Below are 26,375 nucleotides of genomic sequence, written 5' to 3'. Positions count from 1 at the left end.
GCGGCAAGGAGGCAGGTGGGGGCAGGATTAGGTAGAGATAAAGATCCTCAGGTAAACTGGAGTGGGTGGGAGTCAGGGATGCAGCAGAGGGGAGTGGTCCTGGCAACCTGGCAACCTGGCATTCGTAGCTACAACTAGATCTGGGATGTTGCTATCTTCCTGCCCCTTCCACAAATACTTGTTGGACAGAGAACAAGTTAAGCCTCATTCTTTTCCCTGATGGGGAAATGTGGTCAAAGATACTGTTAGGATACCTTCATCTGATGTTATTTTGGCCCATAAGCTCTCTCTCTCTCTCTCTCTCTCTCTCTCTCTCTCTCTCTCTCTCTCTCTCTCTCTCTCTCTCTCATCTGTGTGTGTGTGTGTGTGTTCAGGAAATCCTTTTCTAAACAGCCACTTGCCCAACTCCCACCCACACAGGCTGATAACTCTTGTCACTCTGTAAGCTTTCTGAGAATTAGGATACTTTTAATTTTCTGTGCAGCCAGGGTCTAAATTGGTCCCTTGCATACAGTTGGTGCTCAGTACTTGCATTGAATGAACGAATGCCTATAGGACCCTGGGTTCGTGGTACAGCCACAACACTCATCTCATCAACCATAGGAAATATCCATGTCTTCTTAAGTGGGCTATTTGGAGTTCTTTCAGATAACTAACCAGCCTCAACCACTATCGAGGGGCTTGCTGCTCTTTTTCGCCCCCCTCCCCAAAGCTTCCTTACACCACCATTTAATCTTTGATGGAATCGATGCTCTTTTGTCTGTTTCTCCCTGGAGAGTTATTACCCCTCCCCTCCACAAACACACACTGACCCTTCTGCTTTGCTACTTGGGAACCAAACTATTTCTCTGGGATTTTTGAGGGACTTGAAATAAGAAGGCATCCTAGTTTGGAGTGCATCATGTTTCCTAGTCCTGTGACCTCTTTGAAGATTAGTTCTTAAATTGCAGTACACTTTATTTACTTTTATTTGTGTGGACTTCATTGTCTCCCTCCTCCATGTATCAAACTCAGGTTATCAGGGTTATGCAGCTGGGCTGTCACACAAGCCCATTTAAAATATTCTGTTAATGCACATCATTTTATTGCTCCAAGTTTTTTTTTGTTTGTTTATTTGTTTTCAAAACAGGGTTTCTCTGTGTAGCTTTGGAGCCTATCCTGTAACTAGCTCTGTAGACCAGGCTGGCCTTGAATACCCAGAGATCCATCTGCTTCTGCCTCCTGAGTGCTGGGGTTAAAGGCGTGCACCACCATTGCCCTCTTAACAGTTTTTAAGAACTGTCTCAAACTGACCATATCAGTGGTTTAAATCCTCAGCTATTTTAGTACCACCATATTTAAGCACTTCATTTAATCTCTCCAACCTAAGATAGATAAAGCTAATGAACCCACTTCACAGATGAGGAGAAACAGGGTGAAAGGTAAACTAATTGGCCTGAGGTCATACAAAGATTAAGGTGAGAACCCAAACCCGAGCCTTCTAATTCTAAATAGAAGGAACACTCTATCTTTTGTAAGGGGGAGGAATCCCAACCTAGCATAAAGCCTATGAAATGCTTTACAAACATCTTATTACTACGTTGAGGCAAGAATGAATAAGCCTGACGCTGAGTTGGCTGGCCAGTGAAGGCGTCAGTCCTTTCCCATGCCGCCCCCTGACTCACCTGTTGAACAGGTAGGGGGAAGGGGAGAGTAACGAGTCTTACCTGCTCAGGGCTAGGGTGGGGCGAGACACGCCCCACCTGTTCCATTGGCTTTTTCCTTAGTCTTACTGACAGCCCCCTATCCAATCATAAGGAAGAAACTTTCTATTTGCCAATAGATGCAGAGTGAGGATGAGACCTCAAGTTGGCGTCCACCCCAGAGCCGACTGGCAGTCCCTGGGGCCAATGGTAAACGCATAAACAGAGGCGGCCGTGGTAAAGGTCCGGGCGCGAGGCTCCGCCCCTCGATAGGATAGTCAGGCGGGGCAGCCAGTGAGCTAGCCTCAGCGGGTGGGAGTCTCCCTAAGGGGCGGAGCTTAGAGGGGGCGAGAGGTGTGGCTTGGCTGTCAGGTCCCTTTGCCTTTTGTTCGGTTACTGAGTTGCTGCCTTGGCCAGAGTCCGGAGCAGCCGCCGCCCGAGCGCGCCGAGCTCAGTTCGCTACCCGCGCCGGCTCCCTCCCGGCCCAGCCCTGACCCGACCCGGCCCGGCCCGGCTCCACGCTCAGGTACATCCGATCGGTTTGCATATCACTGCGGACACAGAAGGGACAGCAGGCGGCCCAGAGGCTGGTTCCTGCAGTCTCAGGGCAGGTGAGGGCGGGTGTCGGGGAGCGCACCTTGCACCGGCGACAGGGGGCGCACTAGGGTCCTGGGCATTTTACCCTTGGGACGAGCGATCCGGGTTGGAGCGTCCCTCCAGGTTCCCTGAACTGCAGGTCTGAGAAGGGCGGGGAGGAAATAGGGCAGGTGCCTCGGAGTTCGCGCCTCCCCCGGGACTCGCGGAGCTTGCCGGACACTGTGTCCCTGACTCTGGCCCGAGCTGACCGGGCAGACTTTGACCCGCTCCGCCTGGTTATGGAGCTCAGGGTGACAGGATTTTACCGCTCGGGAAACTTGCTAGCTAGTCTCTTTGGGGCCACCCTCACCCCACCCCACGCGTCATCCTCGCTTTCTCTCCCTCCCAACTCCCCCAGGCCTGGGTGGGGCCCTATTGTCTGGGCCCTGCTTACCCAACTGTGGGGGCCGACTGCACATTTTCCCAGAGTCGCGGTCCCCACCTGCTGAGCAGAGCAGGTGAGCGCTTGGAGGATCAAGGCCCTGCCCTTCAGCTCTGAGCTGTACCTGTGGCGCCTTCCTCCGCTCTAGTATATGCGGGTCTATGCTTTCTCCTATCGAGGTGGGATGGGGGTGACAGAGGAACTGGTAAAGGGTCTGGGCTCAGTGCCCTACCGATGTCAAGACACTGGTGGCTCGGCCTGGAGTCTGGACTAGCAGAGAGAATTAAGAAGCGTTCGCCCAGTTTTCAGTAGCTGTGTTTTTCAGAGTGTTGATAGGAAAACAGCGATACCTTTTTTCTTTCTGCAACCCATTAATTGTTGAGAAATCACTCCAAACAAACTTTCCAGGAGAAAGTAGCCATGGTAGCCTTCTCTAGGGTTTTCCAGTCTCCTTGCTCAGAGCTGATTCCAGGCTTAGGGATGCTTCTGGGAGGAAAGCCCCTTCCCAGAGCCCAGCTCCAGGCTGAACATGGGCCGGTGCCTGCGCTTTGACCCTGTTGTCCCTGCCCCCACCTCCATCCTGTTTGCTAGGCCCCTAAGACCAACCGGTGTGTGTGAGGGGGGTGCTGAAAGGGGAAGTGTCTTCTTCCTCCCCTTCCACCTCCTCCGGGGACCACCACACCCCCTTATATGAGGCCTGCTAAGTCCCTCCCAAGCTCTGCCCCTTCCCCAGGGGCGGGGGTGGGGCAAGGCAGGGCTGGGCCAAACGGAGGAAGACCGGCAGAGTGATTAGTTTTACCTCATCCCCCATTCCATTCCCCATTTTATTTAGCTGGCTGACAACTGAGGCAGGAGTGCATAGGGCAGGAATGTTGCTTGCCGGTTCGCTGGGTTTCTAAATTATGAAGGTGCAGAGGATTTGCCAGAAGTCCCTTCTCCACCCACCCTTTTCCTGAGTGTTTGGCGGGGAAAGTGGGGCAGGAGGAAGTCTTTACTGTGGAAGGCTTCTTCTAAGCCAGGCACCCTCAGGCGGAACCGTGTGAGCACCCTCCCCTTGTCCCTGGCGTGCTGAGAGCTCCTCTCCGGCTGGAATCGTGAACTTCTACTTGGGGGATAGAGCAAGAATGCCAGGGCTAGCCTGGGGCAGAGGGAAGATGGGGCCAGGACCATCAGTGCCTCTTCCTCTGACTCGCCTGGGAAGTCTCCATACTTGGTTGTGGATGGGAGAGTTGGGGTGGAGATCAGACTCTCCCCCTGGACCCTTAAGTGGGGGTCACCCTCCGTCCTGTCCTGTGGATGGTAAAGTATGTGTGACCACCTCTAGGAAGCACCAGGGGCATAAGTTTAGGCCCAGGCAACCTGTCTTTCCTCCTCTCTGTGCCAAGGTGGAGGAGGGGGAAGGCATTGTAATTATATGAGCTAAATGATTAGTTTAGCTAATCTGATTTGTGTCTGTGATGAAAAGACAATAGTGAGGAAGTATGGCTAGGAGGTGCCCGGCCCAAGCTGGCTTCTGACTGGACAGGAGGGAGGGGAAGCCAAGGTAGGATCCAATTAGTCATTTCTTGCCAGATCAAGTCTGGGCTTGGGTGACAGGAGCCTCCCCCGCACCCTGGCTCCACCCCATTCCCTCCCTCTGGAGCCGCCGGCTGGCCTGCTAGGGTTGAGCTTGGAGAATGCAGCCTGTGGGAATGGAAGGTCATGCGGAGCCTGGTTGACCCTTGACTGTTTCCCTTCCTGGGGGCCCGCAGGCCATTGCTCATGAGAGGAAGGCCTGTCCTCATGAAGAACTACTTTAGAACAAGGTGACACATTTGGCTGGTCCACAGAAGAACAGTGATCAAGAGAGATAGTCTAATGGGGCAGTCTCTGGATACTGGGGGGTGTGTGGGCTTGGAAGGAGCTAGCTTGTGTCTCAGCAGACTCCTGCTACCTATGTAGTTTGGGTCAAAAGCACCTTGCCTCACTGAGGTTCAGCAACCTATTTGGCAAACAGGAATAATAAACCTTGATTGATGGTAACTCAAAGCCAGAAGACTATATGGTACCTTGCAAGGCCTTTTGCTACCATTCCTACTGATCATGCTTGCCTTATAGGCAGGTGCAGTTAATTCTGTCCTTGGAAAGTCAGGGAAGGGTAGGAACTTGCCCAGTGTTGCACAACTGGACTCAAGGGAGCCTTCCTCTCTAAGCTCAGACCTCATTCTGCTGTTTGGCTCCCTACAACAACTCAGGAAGGATTTTTTTGTTTCTCTCTCTCTCTCCTTTTTCTATCTTTTTTTTTTTTTTTTAACTAAGGATCAAACCCGAACGAGGCAAACTCTTTCTCTCTTTCCCACAGAGCCCCATCCTCAGCCCTGGATGGGACTAATCCCCCCTCCAACCTTTTTTCTTTCTTTTCTTGACAGAGTCTCATGTAGCCCAGGCTAGCCTCTGAGGGAACTCCTTCTATCTTACTTTTTCTTTTCTTTCTTTCTTTTTTTTTTTTTTTTTTTTTTTTTTTTTTAAGATAGGGTCTCAACATGCAACCCTGGATGGCTGCCCTAGGCTAGAACTTGCTATATACCCCGGACTGGCCTGGAACTCAGGGAGATCCACCTGCCTTTACCCCCTGAGTTTTGGAATTAAAGGTTTGCCACCATGCCTGGCAAACTTTGTTAAATTATTATCAGTCTATTTGTTTTGTGTGTGCGCCTGTGTGTTTGAGCATGCACGGGACATGGCACATCTGTGGAATTCAGAGAACAATGTTTTCTGGGGTGATTGTTTTTTCCTTCCACCACGTGGTCCTATGGATCCAGTTTAGCCTTAACCCAATCAGCTGTCTCACCAGTTCAGACTTTGAACTTGTGAGCCTCCTGTCTCTACCTCCCAAGTGCTGGCATTATAGGCATCCAGCACTCGCACACAGTGCTCAGGATTGAACCCAGGGCTTCACACATGCTAGGGCAAGCGCTCTACCAAGTAAGCTACATCATTAGCCCTGACTGGAAGTTGTCTACTGCCCCTTTTGGAGAACCTCAGCTCCACAGATAGAAGGGAGTTCAGAAAAGCCCTGCTAGACATGTGGGGGTGGTGAGGCGGGACAGGTTTGTCAGGTGGGGGTGACTCATTGTCCAGGCTGCCAGCACTCTCTGAACCCTCCCCAGTGGTTGGTGGTGAGGCAGCAGTGCCTCAAGACGGGCAGCTGTGAGGGTAGGAGTTAGGGGCAGACCAGAGGGAGGAAAGCATGGCTCAGAACTTTCTGAGCTGGACCCTGGATAGGAGGAGGGAGTTACATGCTTTACTAGTGCCAAGTTAAGGGTGTGTGTGTGTGTGTGTGTGTGTGTGTGTGTGTGGTGTGCTCTCTGGGGAATGGAGACGAGACATATGAGTCAGGTTTAGGCCTGGGTGAGTGTCCTTCTAGATCATGTCAGGTAGCACAGCCAGGCTGCTTGGAGAGAACTGGCTGTCTTGGCTGGAGACCTAGCATCTGGGCTGTGATAATGGCCACAGGAGGGCCTTGCTGAGGGAATAGGGTGAGAGGTTATGGGGACTGCCTGTTATGCAGAGCCCTAGCCCTCAGGGAGGCTTTGGTGGTACATGGTCTTTTTAGGTATGACTGATTTAGGCCCCTCTGCCAACCCAGCATCTGGCCTGAGTGGGCCTGGGAGTTTATAGCCTATGTACTGATATAACCTGAAGACTGAGGCTCTTACCACCACATTGTCATATTCTTAAGACAGGGAGGGGAGCCAGTGGTGGCAATGCACACCTTTAGTCCCAGCATTAAGGAGGCAGAGGCAGGAGGATCTCTGTGAGTTCGAAGCCAGCCTGGTGTATAGAAGTGAGTTCCAGGACTGGCTCTATAGCTACTAAGAAACCCTGTCTCGAGAAACAATAAATAAACGAACAAACAAATAAATAAAAAGAGGCAGTGGCGCGTGCCTTGAATCCCAACACTTGGGAGGCAGATCTCTATGACTCTGTGAGTTCGAGGCTAGCTTGGTCTACAGAGCGAGTTCCAGGACAGCCAAGGCTACACAAAGAAAGAAACCCTGTCTCGAAAAACAAAACAAAATCAGGAGGGAACCACCGCATACTGATTACTGATTCTAGAGCAGAAAACACTAAGCAAGGAGTCTTGACAGAAACAGAGGAAGAGTGAAGTCATTCTGGCTGACTGCCATACAGGGTGATGAGGCTTGGGGCTTGCCTGCACCCTGAAGTCACAGGTACAAGGGGGGGACGATGTCCTCAGGGAAAGAAAAGCGGCTAGGGAGAAGGAAAAAAACTTCCTATCCAGAAGAAGGGGAGTGTTAGCTCCCCTGCAACCGGAGTTACAGAGGATTGTAAGCTGCCATATGGGTTCCAGGAACCAGCCTGGGTCCTCTCCAAGAAAGTAAGTGCTCTTAACTGCTGAGCAATTTCTCCAGCTCTGGGTAAGAAGGTCTTCACTTGAACTGGGGGAGCAGGTGGAAGCTCATAGTTGAGTCTCCTCTGAAGAGGGCCATCCTGGCCAGGAGGCACTTCCTGTGGGTGAATAGTTAGTTGGTCTGAGGCCTACTGAGTCCTTAGAGGAAACTTTTTGTTTGGGGCCTTTGGGGAGAAAAACCACATGGCTGTAAGGGGAACATCTGGAAGTCAGCATCCGGCAGCTGGCTGGCCCCATACATCTCTGATGAGAAAAGGTAGTGAGATTGGCCAGGACAGGTCACTGGGATTTGCATCTCTGCAGATGTCAGACACCCTGAGGCCTTTCTCCTGGGACATGGTTGAATCTGATGGACATCTGGGGACGTGGATTGTCCCATTTTCCAGCAACTTCCTGGGCTAGGTTTAAAGAGATCTAGCTCTTAGACTGCTGTGCGCTAGCCTCCTGACATATTAACCTTTTGACCGCCCCAGAGGAGGATGCCCAGATGTTTCTGCCTCTCCCTAAGGTGGAGACAGAGTCTTATGTTGATCTTTGGCGGGAGGAGGCTGGGAAGTCAACAAGCCACCTCATTGTGGGGTGTCACTCTACCCCCCTTTCCTGGGAAATCCATACTTGATCATCTTTTTTAAAACATTCTTTTTCTGTTTTTTGTTTTGTTTTAAAGACAATCTCTCTTAGTATCCCTTGCTGTCCAGGAACTTACAGAGATTGGCCTGCCTCTGCTTCCTGAGTGTTGGGATTCAAGGCATGCACCACCATGCTCGTTTTTAAATTTTTGTTTGTTTTATGTTCACTGGGGTTTTGCCTGCAAGTATGTCTGCATGAGGATGTCAGAAGCCCTGGAACTGGAGTTACAGAGAGGTGTGAGCTGCCATGTGGGTGCTGGGAATTGAGCACAGGTCCTCTGGAAGAGCAGCCAGGGCTTTTAACTGCTGAACCATCTCTCCAGCCCCTGATCATCATTTTTTAAAGCTGAGAAGTACACAAAAGTTTGTGAGAATAAAAAGTTGTCCTTAATCTGAATTTTGTGAAGCAGCCACCTTGAACCTTCCTTCCCCTGCCCCACCCTCCTGTCCTCTGCTCCATACCCTCCATCTCTGCATATAATGGAGTTGGATTTATTCCTCCCTATCCGGGGCTTCCTGCGTGCCATTCAAGTACTTCACTCTCTTTTGGCAATGCTTGTGTGTGTGTGTGTGGGGGGGGGGGGGTCAAGACAATGTTTCTCTGTGCAGCCTTGGCTGTCCTGGAACTCACTCTGTAGACCAGGCTGGCCTCAAACTCAGAGATCTGCCTGCCTCTGCCTCCTGAGTGCTGGGATTAAAGGTGTGCACCACCACAACCGGGTTTAGCACTTGACTCTTAAGCCCCTCATCCAAGAAGCTCTCTCATGCCCTCACCATGGCAAGTTTTATTTTTCTAACAGTTATTTGGGGCACCAGCGTGTGTGACACTGCATACAGGTAGGAGTCCAAGGACAATTTAAAAGGGGCCAGTTCTCTCCTTCTACCATGTGGATTAAAGTCAGAGTCATCGATCTGGCTACACAGCAAACTTGCCGAACCCATACTTGCCGAACCATCTTGGAGGCCCCAGCCAAGGCATTTTCACAAAGCCTTCTTGCAAAGCGTTTCCTTTCTGCAGCCTGTGTTGTCTGGGGACTAAGTGTTCAGGGCCTTTCTGTCCAGCCTTATCCCTGCAGCATCACATCCTAACTGGCTGGGATCCAGCTGCTGTTAATGGGGTTGCCTCAGCTCCAGTGGTGCTGGCTAGTGGCTCGTGACAGCTGGAGTGATTTTCCATTCCCAGGAGTCCCACTTTGGGATCATCTGCTGGCTTGGGATGTTGTCCCAAAGAAAAGTGTCCTCAACAGGGATGCAGCTGCAGCTGTAGCCCTCTGCAGGGGAGCCCTGAGGTTACCTAGGTCCCGCCACTTGGCCGGGCCACTTCCCTCTGCTACATATCCCCTTCATTTTCCCACCCTGCTTTGTTTGCTTTGGGACACAGCCCAGAAGAGAACAAACAGCAGCTGGGTCATGGCCTGAGCCTCTCCCACTCTAGACCCCTTTTACAGTGGCCTGAGCTGGGCTGCCAGGCTGGGAGTAGGGTTTTTCCTTTGACTTCTCCTGTCCTGAGCATTGGCCACTCGTGGCTCCTGTTCTGCAGATGGAGGCATCTCACCACCCAGGAGCATCTCACCACCATAGAGCAAGGTGCTGGGGGACAGTGGAGGGGTTCCCTCCTGGTATTGGCAGTTTCTAGAAGTCTGGCTGGCAGCCTGTACCGTACAGAGTGTGTTTCTGTCCGTGGGACTGCTGACTACACCCCAGCTGCATCTAGATGCAGTGAGGAGTGAAGGTTAGCGCTAGTGACCCCTCTAAGCCCTCACCCGGAGGTGGGGACCGTTCTGCCTGGACTGACCATTTCTCCTGGTTGAAGGAAAGAGGCTGGGAGACAGCAGCTGTGTTCAGGCCACACATAGTCTGAGAAAAGGTGCCACAAGATTAAGGGGTGTGACTTGCCAGAAGGCTCACAGCCAGCTAGGGGTCGGTTCTGATGGAGATGGATCTGCAAAGATGCCCACCAGCCTCTGGCCCAGAGAGCCTCTAGGGGAGCCCAGCATTGCCTGCCCCCCATGCAGTGGCTCCATGCTTAGTTTCTGCACCAAGGTCTAACATAGTCTCTCAGCAGCCTGTGCCTGAGCATATTTCTAGGTGCCTTACTGTCATGTAGCAGCCCAGCCTAGCTGTGCCTGTTGCTGACTGTCCCCTACAGGTGCTGGCCAGGCTGGAGGCTGCTGGCCCTCTGGTAGGGTTATTTTTAAAGTCAGGACTGGCCATCATTCGGCAGGACAGCTTGGATGGAGGGTGCCTGGTGCCAGCACCCCAGCTGGCTGTACAGAAGAGCAGGCGTGAAGGGCGGGGCTCTTCCCCAGTCTGGAGCCTGTGGGGGAAGGGCCCTTTGCATACCCTGTATCTTCCCTCTTCCTGTCATTGAGCTGCCCCCTACTCCACCCTGCGGATCTCCGAGCTAGCTTCTTCCTCCCTGAAGCCAACAACGCAGTAGAGCTCCACCGCTAGACAAAGGTTCCCCTTTCCACTGGGAAACACGCCCTGCCCCTGTCTCTTGTCCCCACCCATCTCTGGCCCACTGCCTGGGCAGGGCCCCCACCACTGTCTCCCTCACTTCCACCCCGGTTCTGTCCAGGGCCATTGCAGACGGTCTGACCTGTGGATCCAGGGTGGATAGTACTGAGACCAAACTGGGTGCGGCTTCGCCACCCCGGGAATGGCCAAACCTGTACTTTCCGCTTGTTATGGAAGGACTCTTGAGGAGTCGGTAGGGAGAAAGGTGAAGTTGACCGACGTCCTGTGTGATCCTGGACTACAGCCTTCCTGTTGCGAGAACAGCTGTCTCTCAGAGGAGTTCTCCTGTTCCTTCTCTTGTCTTCCCTTCACTGACATGACAACCCTACTGCCTTAGATTCTGAGACACCAGTGCTTTTTCTGAGATCACGGGGCCAGCCTTTCTGTGGGTGAAAGGTCCTCAGCATGTGTTGTGGAGCTGAGACCAGACCCTAATATGCCCAGTGCATAGGTGGGAGGTCCTCCACCTCCGAGCACCCTCATTCTTATCCTCCCCCTCCTCCCCTTGGGCAGAGGACTCAGCTCCTCCAGAATCTAAGAAGTGGACTAAATCCCCGTCCGAAAGTAAGGCAGACCCAGCATTGAGCAGAGTACCACAGTGTGGAGCCTCAGTTTCCTCACCTAGAAATCAGGAATCAGCAAAGGCCTGCCAGCAGGGTTGAAATGCACTGGCTACTAGAGAACTGCATGCTTGCCTTCTGATATCCTTTGACCTATGCCTGGCCCTGGGCAGCTATCCAGCCCTTGGCTTCCCTTGGCTCCAGGCCTGGCCAGCTGGATCCGAGGACCAGCCTGTGAGCAAACTCCTCTCGGGAGGCTAGCCTTGACTGCAATGTTCCCTTCTAACCCGAGGCTGAGTGTTGTGGTTTGGGATGAGCCTTCTCCTGTCTCTCTGGGTCCCGGGGTTAGATTGGCTATCTCTGTGGAAGACAACTTTGTGGTCTGACTGGGGAGCTCATGCCTACAGGGGCTATTATCCTTCAGCTCTTCCGAACCCTCTTGACTTCGCCTCCATGGGGCACCGGAGGGTCATGGCCAACAGGTTTCACCATCTTAAGAGATTGGGGTTTTTTGTTTTTGTTTTCCCCTCTCCCAAGGGTGACTTCTGGGACCCACTCATTCCTCCCAAGCTCCTCAGTTCTCTCTTGGGACCCTCCCTTGGGGCAGAGAACAGGATGGGGGAAGGGTTTTCCTGAGCTGCCCTCCTCCAAGCTCCCGATTTCCTACCATTGGCTTTTCGAAGCTGCTGGAGCTGGGAGGAGGGGAGCCTGAGAAGGTGGAGGTATTCTAAAATAGCTACTCCTGGCAAGTGTCTGGGAGCAGCTGTGCACATCTGGTGGCACAGTGCCGGCTGTCCGTGCCTGGGCCTACTGCTGTTTATCAACTCCAAACGAAACTCTGAGTCACCGAGGGCGGCAGGAATAGAGGAAGGCAGCAGCTGGGAGCTGGTGCTGCTCTCCTGGTTTCGGACTGCTTGTGGCAGGGGAGGGAGGGGCTGTGTGCCTCATGAAAGGCAGGGACAACAGTTACCAAGCTCTCCTTTTTTCTTTGAACCGGTGTCTCCTTCTGTAGCTGGCCTCCCACTGGCGATCCCTCTATTCCAGTCTCCCAGGTACTGGCATGACAGGCGTGTTCTGCCATGCCCCTCTGTCGTCATGCTCTGAGGAGGGGCCCCTGATTCTCTTTGTCCCTAGGGTGGCGCCTCTCGGTGCACCAGATGTCCCACCCTCATTTTTGTAGGTTCCCCCATCATGGTGGGGCACCCTGTTGGAGAGATGCCGGGCACCACCCCATTTTATGAGTGGACCAGCCTGGGCTCTGTTCATTCTCTGAGGCCATAATGGAGTGCAGAATGTGGAGCCGTCGCTGTTAAGCCTGCTGGGCCTCACTCTGGTTCCATTGCTAGCTGGCTTCTACATCTATGGATTGGGGAACAAAGCTTTGAAACCCTTGTGTGAGAATGATGGTGTTGGTGAGGGGTCTGGAAACATGTGTGAGAGATGTGGGCACATAGTAGGCCCTCAGATTTTCCACTGTGTCTCTCCCTGGGTCTGGGTGGTGGTGGGTGTGCTGGGGTCAGTGCCCACAGATGTGGGACCAATCAGACTGAATGGGAAGCTCACATCAAGTGGGTACAGATGCTCATGAGCCTTCAAATGACCCCAAGTCCCCAGAGCAGGGTGAGATTCCTCAACCCCAGTGACCACCCCAGAGGCCTGCCCACCCCACTCTGCTACCGTGGGTTCCAGGAAGTGGAAGCTGAACACCATCCTAGGGGTGGGACAGTTAAGTTAGGACTGCAGTATCTTAGTCCCCAGCACTGAGCACCTGCTAAGTGCCATCCATAGTGGGTCCTTCCCAAGCACCATCCTCAAGACAAACAATTTGAGAGTGATGGAACCTGTATTTGAACCCCTGGCATCCAGCTGAGAGGTGGATTGGCTAGGAGTAAGTAGCCAAGATTTGAAGTAGTCTGTAGAGCACAGATGCTGGGAACTGGAAGAGAGGAGGGCCTGGTTAGGCTTGACCTTCTGGAAAGAGAGATTCGGGAGCTCCGAGGGAGCCAGGTGTGCCGGAGAAACCAGTCGGACAGCTTCCCAGCCCCACCCAGTCTCTCGTCCAATGGCTGGTTGGGTGCTGCAGCCTCTGCAGTCTTCCCCCGGGAGCTGCAACGTCTGCAGGGTCTCTGCCGCTGCCTGAAGCCCTTAGTTCCTTTGCCACTTGAAATACTGGGTTGGGACAGGCCGGTGAGTGTGAGAGAGTGGGGCTGGCCTGGAAACATCTGGCTGTTTTCTGTCTCCACACCAGAGCTGGGGATGCAAGCTCAGGGCGTAGCCACAAAGGCCCCTCTGCAGCTCTACTGTGCCTGCGTGCCCTTCTACTTCACCCCTGCACCTTGCTGTCTGCTACCTTCTGAGGCCCTTGAGGCTATGGTGGGGTGTCAGGGGACGGGCAGATTATCAGGGAAAAGGGCTGCAGGAGAGGTGAAACTCGAGGTGGCGCTCGTTGCTCCTCCAGCCAACTAACACGGTGTTCTTGCTTTTCATCCCTAGCAGCCGCCATGGAGGTGATGAACCTGATTGAGCAACCCATCAAGGTGACTGAGTGGCAGCAGACCTACACCTACGACTCAGGCATCCACTCAGGTGTTAATACCTGTGTGCCCTCAGTCAGCAGCAAGGGCATCATGGATGAGGATGACGCCTGCGGCAGGCAGTACACACTCAAGAAGACCACCACCTATACACAGGGCGTGCCCCAGAACCAAGGTCTGGACTCCAGGGTGTTTTCACTGGGCAGGAACTCTGGCTAGATGCTGGTGGGAGGTAGATCAAGAGGGTCTCTGGTTTGAAAGAAGTTCCTACTCTTGGGGACCTAGGAAGCCTGAAGGGGAACACGTGGCTACCCAGAGACACACACAGATGTCACTTCCATGAACTCAGAATGTGTAGGGGAGTATCTGCCCAGTGGTGCCAGTGGTTGGCAAAGTGAGCCCACGGTTCCTGACTTCTGGGATCCTAGGGATGTAATAAGGAGACTTTACTGCTACCCTCGGTGGAGACCTGGGGATTATTGGGAAGATACGACTGATGAGCGTGACTGGGAGCAACCCCCCCCATCCCAGTCTGGTGGAAGGGTACAGTGTTCAAGCCTACACTGGACTAGCACAGACATGCAGATGTCCCTAGGGCAGGGCACAGAGTAGCTGAATCAGTTTTGGGTCCCTGACATGAAGACAGTACCCTACCAGTCTGGGTACTCCTTCCTCTCTGGGACAGCAGTGCACACAGCATTAGAACTGTCATCCACAGATGCCCCCAGGGCCCTAAACATTCCAGGTGGTGAGCTTTGAGTTGCAGGGTGAGCAATGGCTGGTTGGGGCTCAATGAATGTGTCCCAGGTCCTCTTTCCTGGCCCCAGGCAAGGAGCCTTTGTGCCTGGCAGGGCCAGGTCCTTGTTGGGAGCTAATGTGCAGTATCCAGGTGGGAGAGCCCTGTGGGCAGCCTCTCCTTCCCCATTGCCCTGCCTGACTTTTTACTGGGGCATTTGCCATGGCGGGGCTATCTGGCACTTTTTTAAATAGCCCTAGTCTACACCAGAGGTAGAACCCTGTATTTCCCTTGAGGACCCTTGCTCCTGCCTTCTCAAAGCCACAGCCCTGTCCTGTCTCTCAATTGGCTGTGTGATCTTGGGTCATGCTCTGGGGCTAATTTTGGCCCCCTATGTATGGAGAGAGTGGCTATTTTGTGGAGGGTGAGTATATAATTAGAATGATGAAGCCTAGCTTGTCTAATCCTATGACTGCCCTGATGGTTACAGGTGGAGGAGGGGGCGGGACTTTGGGTGCCTGAGTCCGCTGCTTTTTATGACCTTTGAGTCCAGTATCCTGCAAAATGGAGATAGTGTTGTATTCTACTTGCCTTGTGAGACTGTGGTAAGAGTACACGAGAAAATAGGAGAAAGGTACTTAACCCACTGTCATCAGGCATGTGAATCCTCCACCATTAGCTGTTTTTCTTTGTTTGTTTGTCATTATTTATTTGTGTGTGTGTGTGTGTGTGTGTGTGTGTGAGTATGTGAATGCATACACATGTGTGGGCGAGGGTACCCTTAGAGGCCAGAAGAAGGCATCCATTTTAGGATCCTTTAGAGCTGGGTTACATTGCTTGTGATCTGCCTAATGTGGGTGCTGGGATCTGAACTCTGATTCTTGTGATAAACCGTCTCTCCAGCCCCCTCACCCCGCAAGTACTCTTAACCACTAAGCCCCTAGTTTTGTTTTTGAGACAAAGTCTCATGTAGCTTAGGCTGCATTAAACACATTATGTAGCCAAGTATGACCTTGAACTTCCAATCTTCTTGCTGCCACTTCTGGAGTACTATAATTAATTACATGACTGTGCCACCATGCCTCATTGTTGAGAGTGGAACCTTGTTAGGCAAGCATTCTACCAACTGAGCTACATTTTCAGCTATAGCTGTTAATAATTATATTGTCGAGCCGGCCAAGGTAGCAAGGGTATATGATGTCCCAGTCACTTGATAGGCCGAGGCAGGATTACACATACAAAGGCTACCTGAGTATATAGTAAGTTCAAAGTCAGCTTGGGAAACAAAGCATTTTTAATTTTTGAAGGGTGTGAGTATGTGCTTGCATGTATGTATGTATATACGTCAAATGGGTGAAGTGCTTATGGTGGCCAGAAGAGGGCGCCTCATTCTCCTGGGACTTGAGTTAGTTATGGTTGAGAGCCACCATGCAGGTGCTGAGAATGGAACCCTGGTCCTCTATAAGAGCACTAAGTGCTCTTAACTGCAAAACCATTTCTCCAGCCCTGATGTTTTTTAAAGGCTGGGAACATAGGAATATAGCTCAGTGTTTGTGTACTTGCTTGAGCAAATGTGAGGCCCTACTTTTACTTTCCAGAACTGAACTACAGTAAACAAATATATTGCTATAGACATCTTTGTAATGATTAGTGTCAGACAAGAGTCATTGAGTTCCCTGTGCTGGGTGGGCTGGATGGGCCTCATGCTATAAATAAGGTGATAAAAAGCAATGGCAACAATGATTTCCCAGAACCCTGTTAGGTGAGGAATCCTGAGTGATGCCCTGTACTTTGGTGGAGCTTGAGACAGCTTGGAGCCATGTCTGTATGGCTTATCTTGCTCTCAGGGTCCCCCTAAATCTCCTATAGCTCAGTCCTTATGTCATTTGGCTTCCAGGTGACCTGGAGTACCAGATGTCCACGACAGCCAGAGCCAAGCGGGTGCGGGAGGCCATGTGTCCAGGTGTGTCAGGCGAGGACAGTTCTCTGCTGCTGGCCACCCAGGTGGAGGGGCAGACCACCAACCTGCAGCGCCTGGCAGAACCATCCCAGTTGCTCAAGTCGGCCATTGTACATCTCATCAACTACCAGGATGATGCCGAGTTGGCCACCCGGGCTCTGCCTGAGCTCACCAAGCTGCTCAACGATGAGGACCCGGTCTGTGAAGGGCCTGGAGGTGGGGTAGGATAAAGCTAGCTGTCCCCAGAGGGAAGGAAGCCATGAGTCTGGCTCCCCACATAGCATCTGGGTCATCTAAGCTCTGTGGAAGGATGTCATGTCCTCTGCCTTCCTTCCCTCTGTGGAGGAGTTGCCTGGGCCTTATGTATGCTCAAAGTCTCACATACTTCCTCCAGGTAGTGGTGACCAAGGCGGCTATGATTGTGAACCAGCTGTCCAAGAAGGAGGCATCCCGCCGGGCCCTAATGGGCTCGCCCCAGTTGGTGGCGGCTGTGGTGCGCACCATGCAGAACACCAGTGACCTGGATACAGCCCGATGCACCACGAGCATCCTGCACAACCTCTCCCACCACCGGGAGGGCTTGCTCGCTATCTTCAAGTCTGGAGGCATACCAGCCCTAGTCCGAATGCTCAGGTAATTTGCTCCTCTGCGGCACAGGCTCCAGGGGCCTCCCAGTATCCTTTCCCTGGGCTTCTAACCACACACTTTACACCACACCCATCTTGGCTCTCAGCTGCTCATAGCCCAACCCAGAGACAATAATGTAAACAGCAGGCAGACTGTTAAGATATCTAAGTTGTAGCAACAGAATGGTTGAGATTGCCCAGAGGCAGACTCTTACTGAGGGCAGGGCTTTGACAGATGGGTGGATTTGGTCAGCCTTGATCACGGGAAGGCTATCCTAGCCAGGGAACAGCGTGTCTAAGCACCACCCTACCATGTGCTTCCCCCCTCCCCTTTCCTGGCCCAGAATGGGAGTTCTTTGAGGGGAGAGAGACTGACTTCACTCCCCTCTAAACTGTCACAGGGCTTCTCCTATGTGACCTTATGCACAGTAGTGACTCAGCTGTTCCAGGGACCTAGTATATAATTAGCGTGTGCAGGACCTCAGAGGCAGCAGTGAAGGTGTACTGGGTGCTGATGTTGTCAGGAGTGCGCTTGGCTGGGCAGGGGGTGGTGCTCTTCTTTGATCCCAGTCCTCATGCGGTAGAGACTTGCAGATTGCTCTGCGTTCCAGGCCAGCCCCGTCGATACGGAGAGTTCCAGGCTAGCCAGGGCTATGTAGTGAACACTGGAAACCTATCTTGAGAAAAAGGAAAAAAAGAAAAGTGTGTGGAGGGGGGGGGGGGGCTGCAGGGAAGAGGCAGATGGCTCAGTCAAGTGTTTATTTCTCAAGCATGAGGACCCAAGTTCAATCTCCAGCACCCGTGTACAAGTGCTGGATGCGGTAGAGTGTGTTTGCAACCCCAGCCCCAGGGAAGCAGAGACTGGAGGAAACCCTGGAGCTTGCTGGCCAGCCAGTTTAGCCTAAGGTGCTCTGGGCCAGTTAGAGACCTGTACCTGAGGAGGGGGACTGTGTTCCTAAGGATGACACCTAAGGTTATCTTCTGACCGCCACACATGTTCATTTACATCAACCACATACACACACATTAAAGAGGGGCCGTGCTGAAGAAAGAATGACACTTTGGTAAAGGGATATTTGCATGAGGTGATGATTTGGGGTGAGCTTTCTGGCTGGGGTCTGACTCAACATGGATTCTGTCTGCTCCTCAGTTCCCCCGTAGAGTCTGTCCTGTTCTACGCCATTACCACACTGCACAACCTACTGCTCTACCAGGAGGGTGCCAAGATGGCGGTGCGCCTGGCAGATGGGCTGCAGAAGATGGTGCCCCTACTCAACAAGAACAACCCTAAGTTCCTGGCCATCACCACTGACTGCTTGCAGCTCCTAGCATACGGCAACCAGGAGAGCAAGGTGGGTCCCTTCACCATAGCTACAGTATCCAGTGGTTTCAGGCCACTTCCCAGAAGGTATATTAATGTGTAAATACATGAATGTGTCTCATATCCTATTTCTGAATTCTTCAAAACTAGCATTTTAAGGTTTGAGAAGAAATTAGGGCTAGGGATATAACGCAGTGATAGAATACTGCTTAGCATGCTGAATGATCCTTGATTCAATCCCTAGAATTGAAAAGGAGGCTGCGGGGTGGGGATGGAGAGATGGATTGCAGTACCCATGGAGGCCAGAAGAGGGTGCTGGACCCCTAGAGCTGGCATTACAGATGGTAGCAAGTCACCATGTTGATGCTGGGAATCAAACCTAGACTCTCTGGAAAAGCAGTCAGTGTTCCTAACTGCTGAGCCATTTCCCTAGCCTTCTCTGTGTGTTTTACACATGGTCTCTCTGTCTAACCCAGGCTGACCTGGGATCCTAGATCTCCTTGCTGCCTACTTCTGATTAGAGGTGTGGAACACCAGACCCAATAGGGCTAAAGACCTTTTTCTTTTTATTTATTTGTTTCTAAACACTCCTAGACTTTTACTCAGTGGGTTAACTCTCTTTCCAAAAGAGTTACAGTGTGTTACACATTACAGTGCCATCAGTGGTAATGGCTGTGCTGGGTTCCCTTTGCTACATACTTGCCAGCATTTGGTATTAAAGGTTTTGTTTTGTTTGTGCAAGATATTGGCTTATTTGGTAGTCACAAAAGTCTTTTAGACTTAAAAGGTTAATAATGACAGCTCCATTACTCCCAACAACACACATACACACACTCACGTGCTCGTGTGTGCACCCTCTGTCTCACACTCAGCCTTTCCCTCCCCACAGCTGATCATCCTGGCCAATGGGGGACCACAGGGGCTCGTGCAGATCATGAGGAACTACAGCTACGAGAAGCTCCTCTGGACCACCAGCCGTGTGCTCAAGGTGCTCTCCGTGTGTCCCAGCAACAAGCCTGCCATTGTGGAGGCCGGTGAGTGTGAGAACCTCAAGGTGGCCTGTGGGGGACTGGAGAGGTGATCATAGCTTAAGAGCTCTTGCTACTTTTCCAGAGGACCTCAGTTTGGTTCCCAGTATCCATATTCCATGACTCACAACTACCTGTAGCTCAAATTCAGGGGATCTGATGCCCCCTTCTGGCCTCCATGAGCACTGCACATCACACACACACACACACACACACACACACACACATACACACACGTAATGACAATAAACCTTTAAAAGTAAAATTATAGAGGAGTGACCTGTAGGGTCAGGAGGATCAGGGTAGGGCCTCTGCCCTGTCAGTCTGGCTTCCTTAAGGCTGACAGGACCTCTGTTCTGTCCCCAGGTGGGATGCAGGCTCTGGGCAAGCATCTGACAAGTAACAGCCCCCGCCTGGTGCAGAACTGCCTGTGGACTCTACGCAACCTATCGGACGTGGCCACCAAGCAGGTAAGTCAGGGCCTGGGCTGATCTCTGAAACCATGTTGTCAACCTCCCACCTGGGCATATGACCTCTGGGACCATTGAGTCCTCCTCCCTTGTAGCTAAGGCTGGAAAGGTCCAGAAGCCCATCACACCTTCAGTGGGAGGCTCCCATCCTACTTAAGGGTTTGGGAAGAGAAGAGGAAGGGGGCTGACATCTTTAAGTTGGGGTTCAGGTGACGGTGATGGAACAGTTTGGGTCTAGACCCTGGGACAGGAGCGGTGCTCTTTTGTAAAATTCAAGTACAGGGGCTAGAGAGAAGGCTCAGTGGTTAAGAGCATTTGTCTCTACCTGTAGTTCTAGGGCATCTGATGTTTTTTCTTCTAGCTTCTGAGGGCTCCAGACACACACTGTGCACAGATAAACAGTCAAAACACCCACACACAAAACACTAACCACAGAGCACTGCTGCTTCAGGACAGGTTGCTGGAACCTCCTTGCAAGCAGGCTTCTGTCCCTGTGTTTAGCCATCACCACCACCTAGCAAGCTCCCTTCATTCTGCATGGCTTCGGTGGACATGAGCTGAACAGACTTTAACCCTCTCAGCTCCCTAGAAGGGGATCCTGCAACCCTGTTGGTTGTGGGAGAAATTGAGGCTCAGGGAGTTAAGAGAAAGCCCGTGTTGAGAACTAGTAGATAGCAGAGCTGGTGTTCTGATCCATGCCTGTATCTCCCCGAGGCCTATAGTCTTTCAAATCCACCACTAGGCCCACTCAGCCCTCCCTGGGAGAAGAGAGATTTCTGAGTTAGGGATTTTTCTTGGAAGTAGATTTAGCTTGGGGAATCTCTGGTGTGACAGAGAAGACCCAGCAAGGCTAGAAGTATGTGACGGGGGACCAGCTGGCCACTGACGCCTGTGACCTCCTTGCTAGCTTCCTCTTGACCAGAGGCCCCCAATGGCCATCAGGGAAGAGACACATGGGACAGAGGAAGGACCATGGGCTTGGAGGCAGGCCTACAGCTGTGGGTCTGTGGGAAGAGCTGCAGCCTTCCTCAGCCTCCTGGCTTCTACTGCCCGGGGAGCTGCTAACCACTTTCCCCAGGGCATGGAAGTCCACAGGGTAAAGGTTCCTGGCCACATAAAAGCAATACCAAGCCCTTCAGCCTATCCGCTCCCCTTAGACCCTCTGAGGAGGCTGTGTAGAGATGATGTGCCCTTACCCTTCGTGCTCTTCCTGTCCCAGGAGGGCCTGGAGAGCGTGCTGAAGATCCTGGTCAACCAGCTGAGTGTGGACGACGTCAACGTCCTCACCTGTGCCACAGGCACCCTCTCCAACCTGACCTGCAACAACAGCAAAAATAAGACGCTGGTGACACAGAACAGTGGCGTGGAGGCACTCATCCATGCCATCCTGAGAGCCGGCGACAAGGATGACATCACAGAGCCTGCTGTCTGTGCCCTGCGCCACCTTACCAGCCGCCACCCGGAGGCTGAGATGGCCCAGAACTCTGTGCGCCTCAACTATGGCATCCCGGCCATCGTGAAACTGCTCAACCAGCCCAACCAGTGGCCACTGGTCAAGGTACCCACTCGGGGCCACAGCCACTACTGTGGGGGTTAGGTGGGGGAGGGCGTCCCCTGTGCAGTGTTGCAGGGATGTGGTAAGGAAGAGGGCACAGGAGGAGCAGCGCAAGCGACTAGGGCTTTGTGCATCCTGGCAAACACTCTACCACCTGAGCTAAAGCCCTGACCTTAGATGTAGATTCTTTCTGTCCAGTGCCTGCAGCCTCCCCCAACCCCCTCCGCCAAGCAGGGCTTCTCAAAGTTCCTTATACGGTTGGTTGTTGTCACTGCACTGGGACTGGGATTCAGAAGCAATGACAGAGGGACAAGATACCTGAAGCTGGGGAGTCGGGATCCCGAGCGTCGTATCCATTAAACGTGGGCTTCAACTAATTTGGTTTGATTTGGTGTGATTTGGTAGAGAGGCTTATCCGGGTGTAGCAACATTTCACAGATGTTCAAGGAATACCTTTGCTCACTGCCTCCCTCCTTGCCAGGCAACCATCGGTCTGATCCGGAATCTGGCCCTGTGCCCAGCCAACCATGCCCCACTGCAGGAGGCCGCGGTCATTCCCCGCCTCGTTCAGCTGTTGGTCAAGGCCCACCAGGATGCCCAGCGACATGTGGCCGCAGGCACCCAGCAGCCCTACACGGTAAATGAGCCTAGCTGCAGCTGACATAGCCTTCTTGGAGGGGTTGGGGAGTGTCCTCAGAGTTTCTGTATATGTAAGAAGAGGTGAGTTGACATCAATGCCAACTCCAGGGACTAGTGAACCGTGTCAGGGTCATAGTGGGGGAGGTAGTGGCTTTGTCCAGGGCCTCCTTGTCCACATCCTCATGCTTCATGGTTCTTCTCATGCAGGATGGCGTGAGGATGGAGGAGATCGTGGAGGGCTGCACTGGAGCCCTACACATCCTCGCCCGGGATCCCATGAACCGCATGGAGATCTTCCGGCTCAACACCATTCCCCTGTTTGTCCAGGTGAGTCTGGTACAGATGGACAACGATGTGTCCCCAAATACTGCCAGGGGTTTGAGGCTGTGTGGAATAGGCATGTTTAGGACTGTGCTTAAGAGCAGATGAAGTGTCTTTCCAAGCTCAGAAGCAAGGGAGATGAGATGCAGCCACGCAGGCATTAAGAGCATCTTTATGTTCAAAACAACCCGAAAGGCACAAACTTGGAACGTAGGAGCTAGTATCTCAGCAGACAGCAGCTCGTTAACGCTGGGTCCCAGCAGTGCTGTGTGGGCAGAGTCAACAAGTGACTCCCAGATGGCTCATAGGCAAACAGGTTCAGCTGAAGACTTTACAGAAATGAAATTTAGCCCCCAGTGAGAGTCCATTTTCCACTGTCAAATTGGCCAATGAAGAAGATACTCGAGGCTTGGGTGAACTGAGCATCTTGTGCCCTGCTTGGGGGGGATGGGCAGCCTGGGAAGAGTGTCTTGGAAATATTCCTATCCTTTGACCTGGAATTCAAATCTGACTCCCTCTTGAGGAAATCGTTTAACATAACTCAAATGGCAGAGGTTTATACAGGGAGATAAATAACAATTGCGGACACAGCTGTTACAAACAAACTCTTTGTCTAATGGTAAGGAAATGGTCTGAAAGGAAACAACTGGGCGTGGTGGCACATGCTTGTCATTCCAGAGCTCAGAAGTGGAGGTAGGAGGATCAGCCATGCAAGGCCAGCACTGGATAGAGAGTGAGCTAACGGGAGCCAGGTCTAGGGCAGCCTGTGCTAATAGCAAGACCTTATCTTTCAGGTGAAAAGCTAAACAGACAGAAGAATAGCTTATTACATCCTACAGCCAGCCATATGCAGTGGGTGGTGGGTGTGTTTGTTTAGGGATGTGTTTGTTTTGATGTGTGAACCCAGGGCCACTTGCAAACCGGAGATAAGCACTCTACCCCTGAGCTACATTCCCTGCCCAGGAAGAGGGTTTGTTTTGTTTTGTTTTTGTCTTTGAAATTTTCAGAGTGAAGGGTTTATCCTAATCCCACCTCAGTGGTAATTAGTGGTAACTGATTCTTTTAGTTGTTAGCATTTTTCTATCACTCATCCATATGAACATATGTAGGGCAGGTTTTAAAATAATACACAGGGAAATGTCTTATTCTACCATGACAGACAACAAACAAAACAAAAACCAAAAGAAGGAATCAAAATTCTTAGTGGGGTTGGGGAAACCACTCAGTCAATGAGATGTTTGCTGTGCAACCGTGAGGACCGGAGTTCAGATCCCCGGCACTCAGTGGTGGCAGCATGTGTTTGTAACTGAGTGAGACTAAACCAGACAGAGAGAGCCTCAGGTTCAGTGAGAGACCCTGTCTAAAAAAATAAGTTGGGAAAATCAGCTGAAAGGAGCATGTGACTTCAACCTCTGACGTTCATACACAATGGCCATGATACACACATACATTACACACTTGTGCTCCTATACTCACACAGATCCACACACAAAAATATCTATAGTGTGTAATAACAGACTGTGGTAAAAAAAAAAAAAAAACACGCTAGTCAGGGAATAGTGCTGGTCTGCTTTTCCACTTTTTCCATTTTCTAAGATGGCTAGACAGGGACAGGATGGGCAGCGCTGTTGGTACGCAGCGTGGCTTATCTCACGACTCCCTTCCACCTGTGTCCCCTCGCCTAGCTCCTGTATTCCTCCGTGGAGAACATCCAGCGTGTGGCTGCTGGAGTGCTGTGTGAACTGGCCCAGGACAAGGAAGCCGCCGACGCCATTGATGCCGAGGGCGCCTCTGCCCCTCTCATGGAACTGCTCCACTCCCGCAATGAGGGCACCGGTGAGGGGCTGTGACCGTGGGCAAGCGCCAAAGGGAAGGAGGCTGGGCTCTATTCCTCCCACCTCGGTTAAAGGCAGCTTCTGACTTGGACCTCACTTCCCTCTCTGCTCAGCGACCTATGCCGCTGCTGTCCTGTTCCGCATCTCCGAAGACAAGAACCCAGATTACCGCAAGCGAGTGTCTGTGGAGCTCACCAACTCGCTCTTCAAGCATGACCCAGCTGCCTGGGAAGCTGTGAGTATATGACCCGGCTTGAACATCTGATTGAACAGACTGCATGGCCGAAGCTCATTGCTCTCTGAGGAGGCGTAGCTGGTAGCTGACCACAGAGATTAAAGTTTAGTTTTCAGGTGTTTTCTTTTTTCTTTTTTGTAGAGCCTTATGTAGTCCAGGATAGCCTCCAACTCAATATTCATCTCAGGGCTGATTTTTTTTTTTTTTTTTTTGAGACAGGGTTTCTCTGTGTAGCCCTGGCTACCCTAGAACTAGCGAACTAGCTCTGTAGACCAGGCTGAAGCTCAGACTCACAAGAGATCTGCCTGCCTCTGCCTCCTGAGTGCTGGGATTAAAAGCGTGTGTCACCACTGCCCAGCTGATTTTGAACTCTTAATCCTCCTTACTCCACCTCTCAAGTACTGATTTCAGGGTGGCATGCCTGGCTAAATTTTTATTTTATTTTTCAGTGAGGTCCTTTATGACATAGAGATAATAGTTTGAACTATGTCTGGTTTTTGTTTTGAGATAGGGTTTCTTTGTGTAGCTTTGGGGCCTGTCCTGGCTACAAAAGTGCTGGGACTAAAGGCTGGTTTTTGTTTTTGTGGTTTTATTTATTTGCCTCCCCACCCCCCAGTACTAGGGTCCTTGTTCATTCCCTACAGGGACTCTACCACTGAGCCGTATCTATAGTCCTGTGTGGTATTTTGAAATAATCTCACTCTACACCAGGCTAGCCTGGAATCGGCACCAATCCTCCTGCCTCAGTCTCCCAAGTGCTGGGACCTCAGGCGTGAGCCACCCCACTATTTCTAGCTATATATCTCTTTTACCCCCATGAAGATAAAGGATTTGAGAATAGGTAGATATATATCTCTCTTGGGGGGGGGGGTTGTGTTGGTAATGGAACCCAGGGCCTTGGACATACTAGACAGGTACTCTGCCAGAGACTTACACCCACATCCAGGGTTGCCTTGTTCTAAGTTGCACACAGGTACTGTGCAAATTAGCCAGCTGCACCCTGTCTGCCCCTCTTCCACAGCTGTGGGAGCCCAAGGCATTAGTGGAGAGACCTCCAGCCAGGGCAGTGCCCAGGGACAGTGGTGCTTTCTCTTCCTCCTCTGAGGGTCTCCTGGCCCCTTGCATGGAGCATCTCTCTATTCTTTGGTGGAAAGGCAGCCCAGAGGATATTTTCCCACACTTCCTATGTCTTTCTGTCCTTCCTCAGGCCCAGAGTATGATCCCAATCAATGAACCCTACGCTGATGGTAAGTGTGTGGAGCCCCACCCCAGAGCCTGTGGCTGTGTGGTGGAGAATGGAAACACATCATGGCCAGTGTGTTCTAGTCTACATCCCTGCAGTGTGGGGGAGGGGGTGGCAGGAGTTAGGTCCCTAGCAGTGGGCCTACTCTACTACCGTGTGCGGTCTGCAGATCCCTGGACAAGCCTTTCTTTTTCATCCCCAGACATGGATGCCACCTACCGCCCCATGTACTCCAGCGATGTACCTCTGGACCCCCTGGATATGCATATGGACATGGATGGGGACTACCCCATGGACACCTATAGCGACGGCCTGAGGCCTCCCTACCCCACTGCAGACCACATGCTGGCCTAGCTGGCTCCACCCCAGTACGGCCCCTTCCTGTCTTGCAGCCTTGCCCTCTGCTTATAGCTGTTTGTAGTGACACCCGCTTTCCTCTCTGAATAGTCTGGGGGGGGGGGACCTTTCCATTCTGGCTCTTGTGGGGTGGAGGAGGAGTTTGGGAATCCTGTGCTTTTTGAGCTGTTGGGCTCTGGCCAGCCTTTACTCTGATGATAATGATGATGGCATTGACAAGGTTTTACTCTGTTTCAGGCTGGCCTAAAATTCACTATGTAGGCCAGGCTGGCCTCAAATCTGTGGCCTTTCCCCAGCCTTAGTGTCATTGCTGTGCCTTTTTTTGTCACCGCCCCCCCTCTTTTGTAACACTGGGCATTGAAGCTAGAGCTTTGTGCATGCTAGGCAAGTGCTCTACCACTGGAGTGCATCCCTAACCCTGGCTTTGCCTTCCATCATATTGAATTAGTCTCGTTAAACTGTCCAGGCTAGCCTTTAACTCAGTCCGGAGCCCATCCAGGCATGCCTTGTACTTAGGATCTTCCTGCTTCGGCCCCCAACGGAGCTGCATGGCTGCAGGCTCTCTCCTTTGTGCTTGTCCCTTGCTTGACACTCAGCTCCCTCTTCTCCAGCTGCTTCTAAGCAAATAAGGGAAAAGGCCAGTGTTTTGGCGTGGTAGGCAGGTGTCATAATTGCACCCTGAGCTTCTAGGG

General features: G+C 52.1%; 1 protein-coding gene across 2 annotated transcripts; it reads left to right on the top strand.

Annotated features, from left to right (window-relative positions):
- The first annotated feature begins 2,041 nt into the window (after positions 1–2,041).
- Positions 2,042–25,739, top strand: Jup (junction plakoglobin). 2 transcript variants are annotated; one of them, XM_051176545.1, is made up of 14 exons: positions 2,042–2,208; positions 13,317–13,532; positions 15,991–16,250; positions 16,448–16,686; positions 17,830–18,031; positions 18,890–19,034; positions 19,395–19,498; positions 20,718–21,056; positions 21,535–21,690; positions 21,900–22,019; positions 23,699–23,849; positions 23,962–24,083; positions 25,291–25,330; positions 25,529–25,739. In XM_051176545.1, the coding sequence occupies exons 2-14, from the start codon at positions 13,325–13,327 to the stop codon at positions 25,678–25,680; spliced, it is 2,238 nt and encodes a 745-aa protein (XP_051032502.1). In that variant the 5' UTR covers positions 2,042–2,208; positions 13,317–13,324; the 3' UTR covers positions 25,681–25,739. The 2 variants fall into 2 exon arrangements, with proteins under 2 accessions (XP_051032502.1, XP_051032509.1); XM_051176552.1 differs by having other exon boundaries at positions 2,057–2,208; positions 13,320–13,532.
- The last annotated feature ends 636 nt before the right edge of the window (positions 25,740–26,375 follow it).

The sequence above is a fragment of the Phodopus roborovskii genome, unplaced genomic scaffold (assembly GCF_943737965.1).
Source record: "Phodopus roborovskii unplaced genomic scaffold, PHOROB, whole genome shotgun sequence".
Lineage (NCBI taxonomy): Eukaryota > Metazoa > Chordata > Mammalia > Rodentia > Cricetidae > Phodopus > Phodopus roborovskii.
This window is presented reverse-complemented; position numbering and strand designations above follow the sequence as displayed.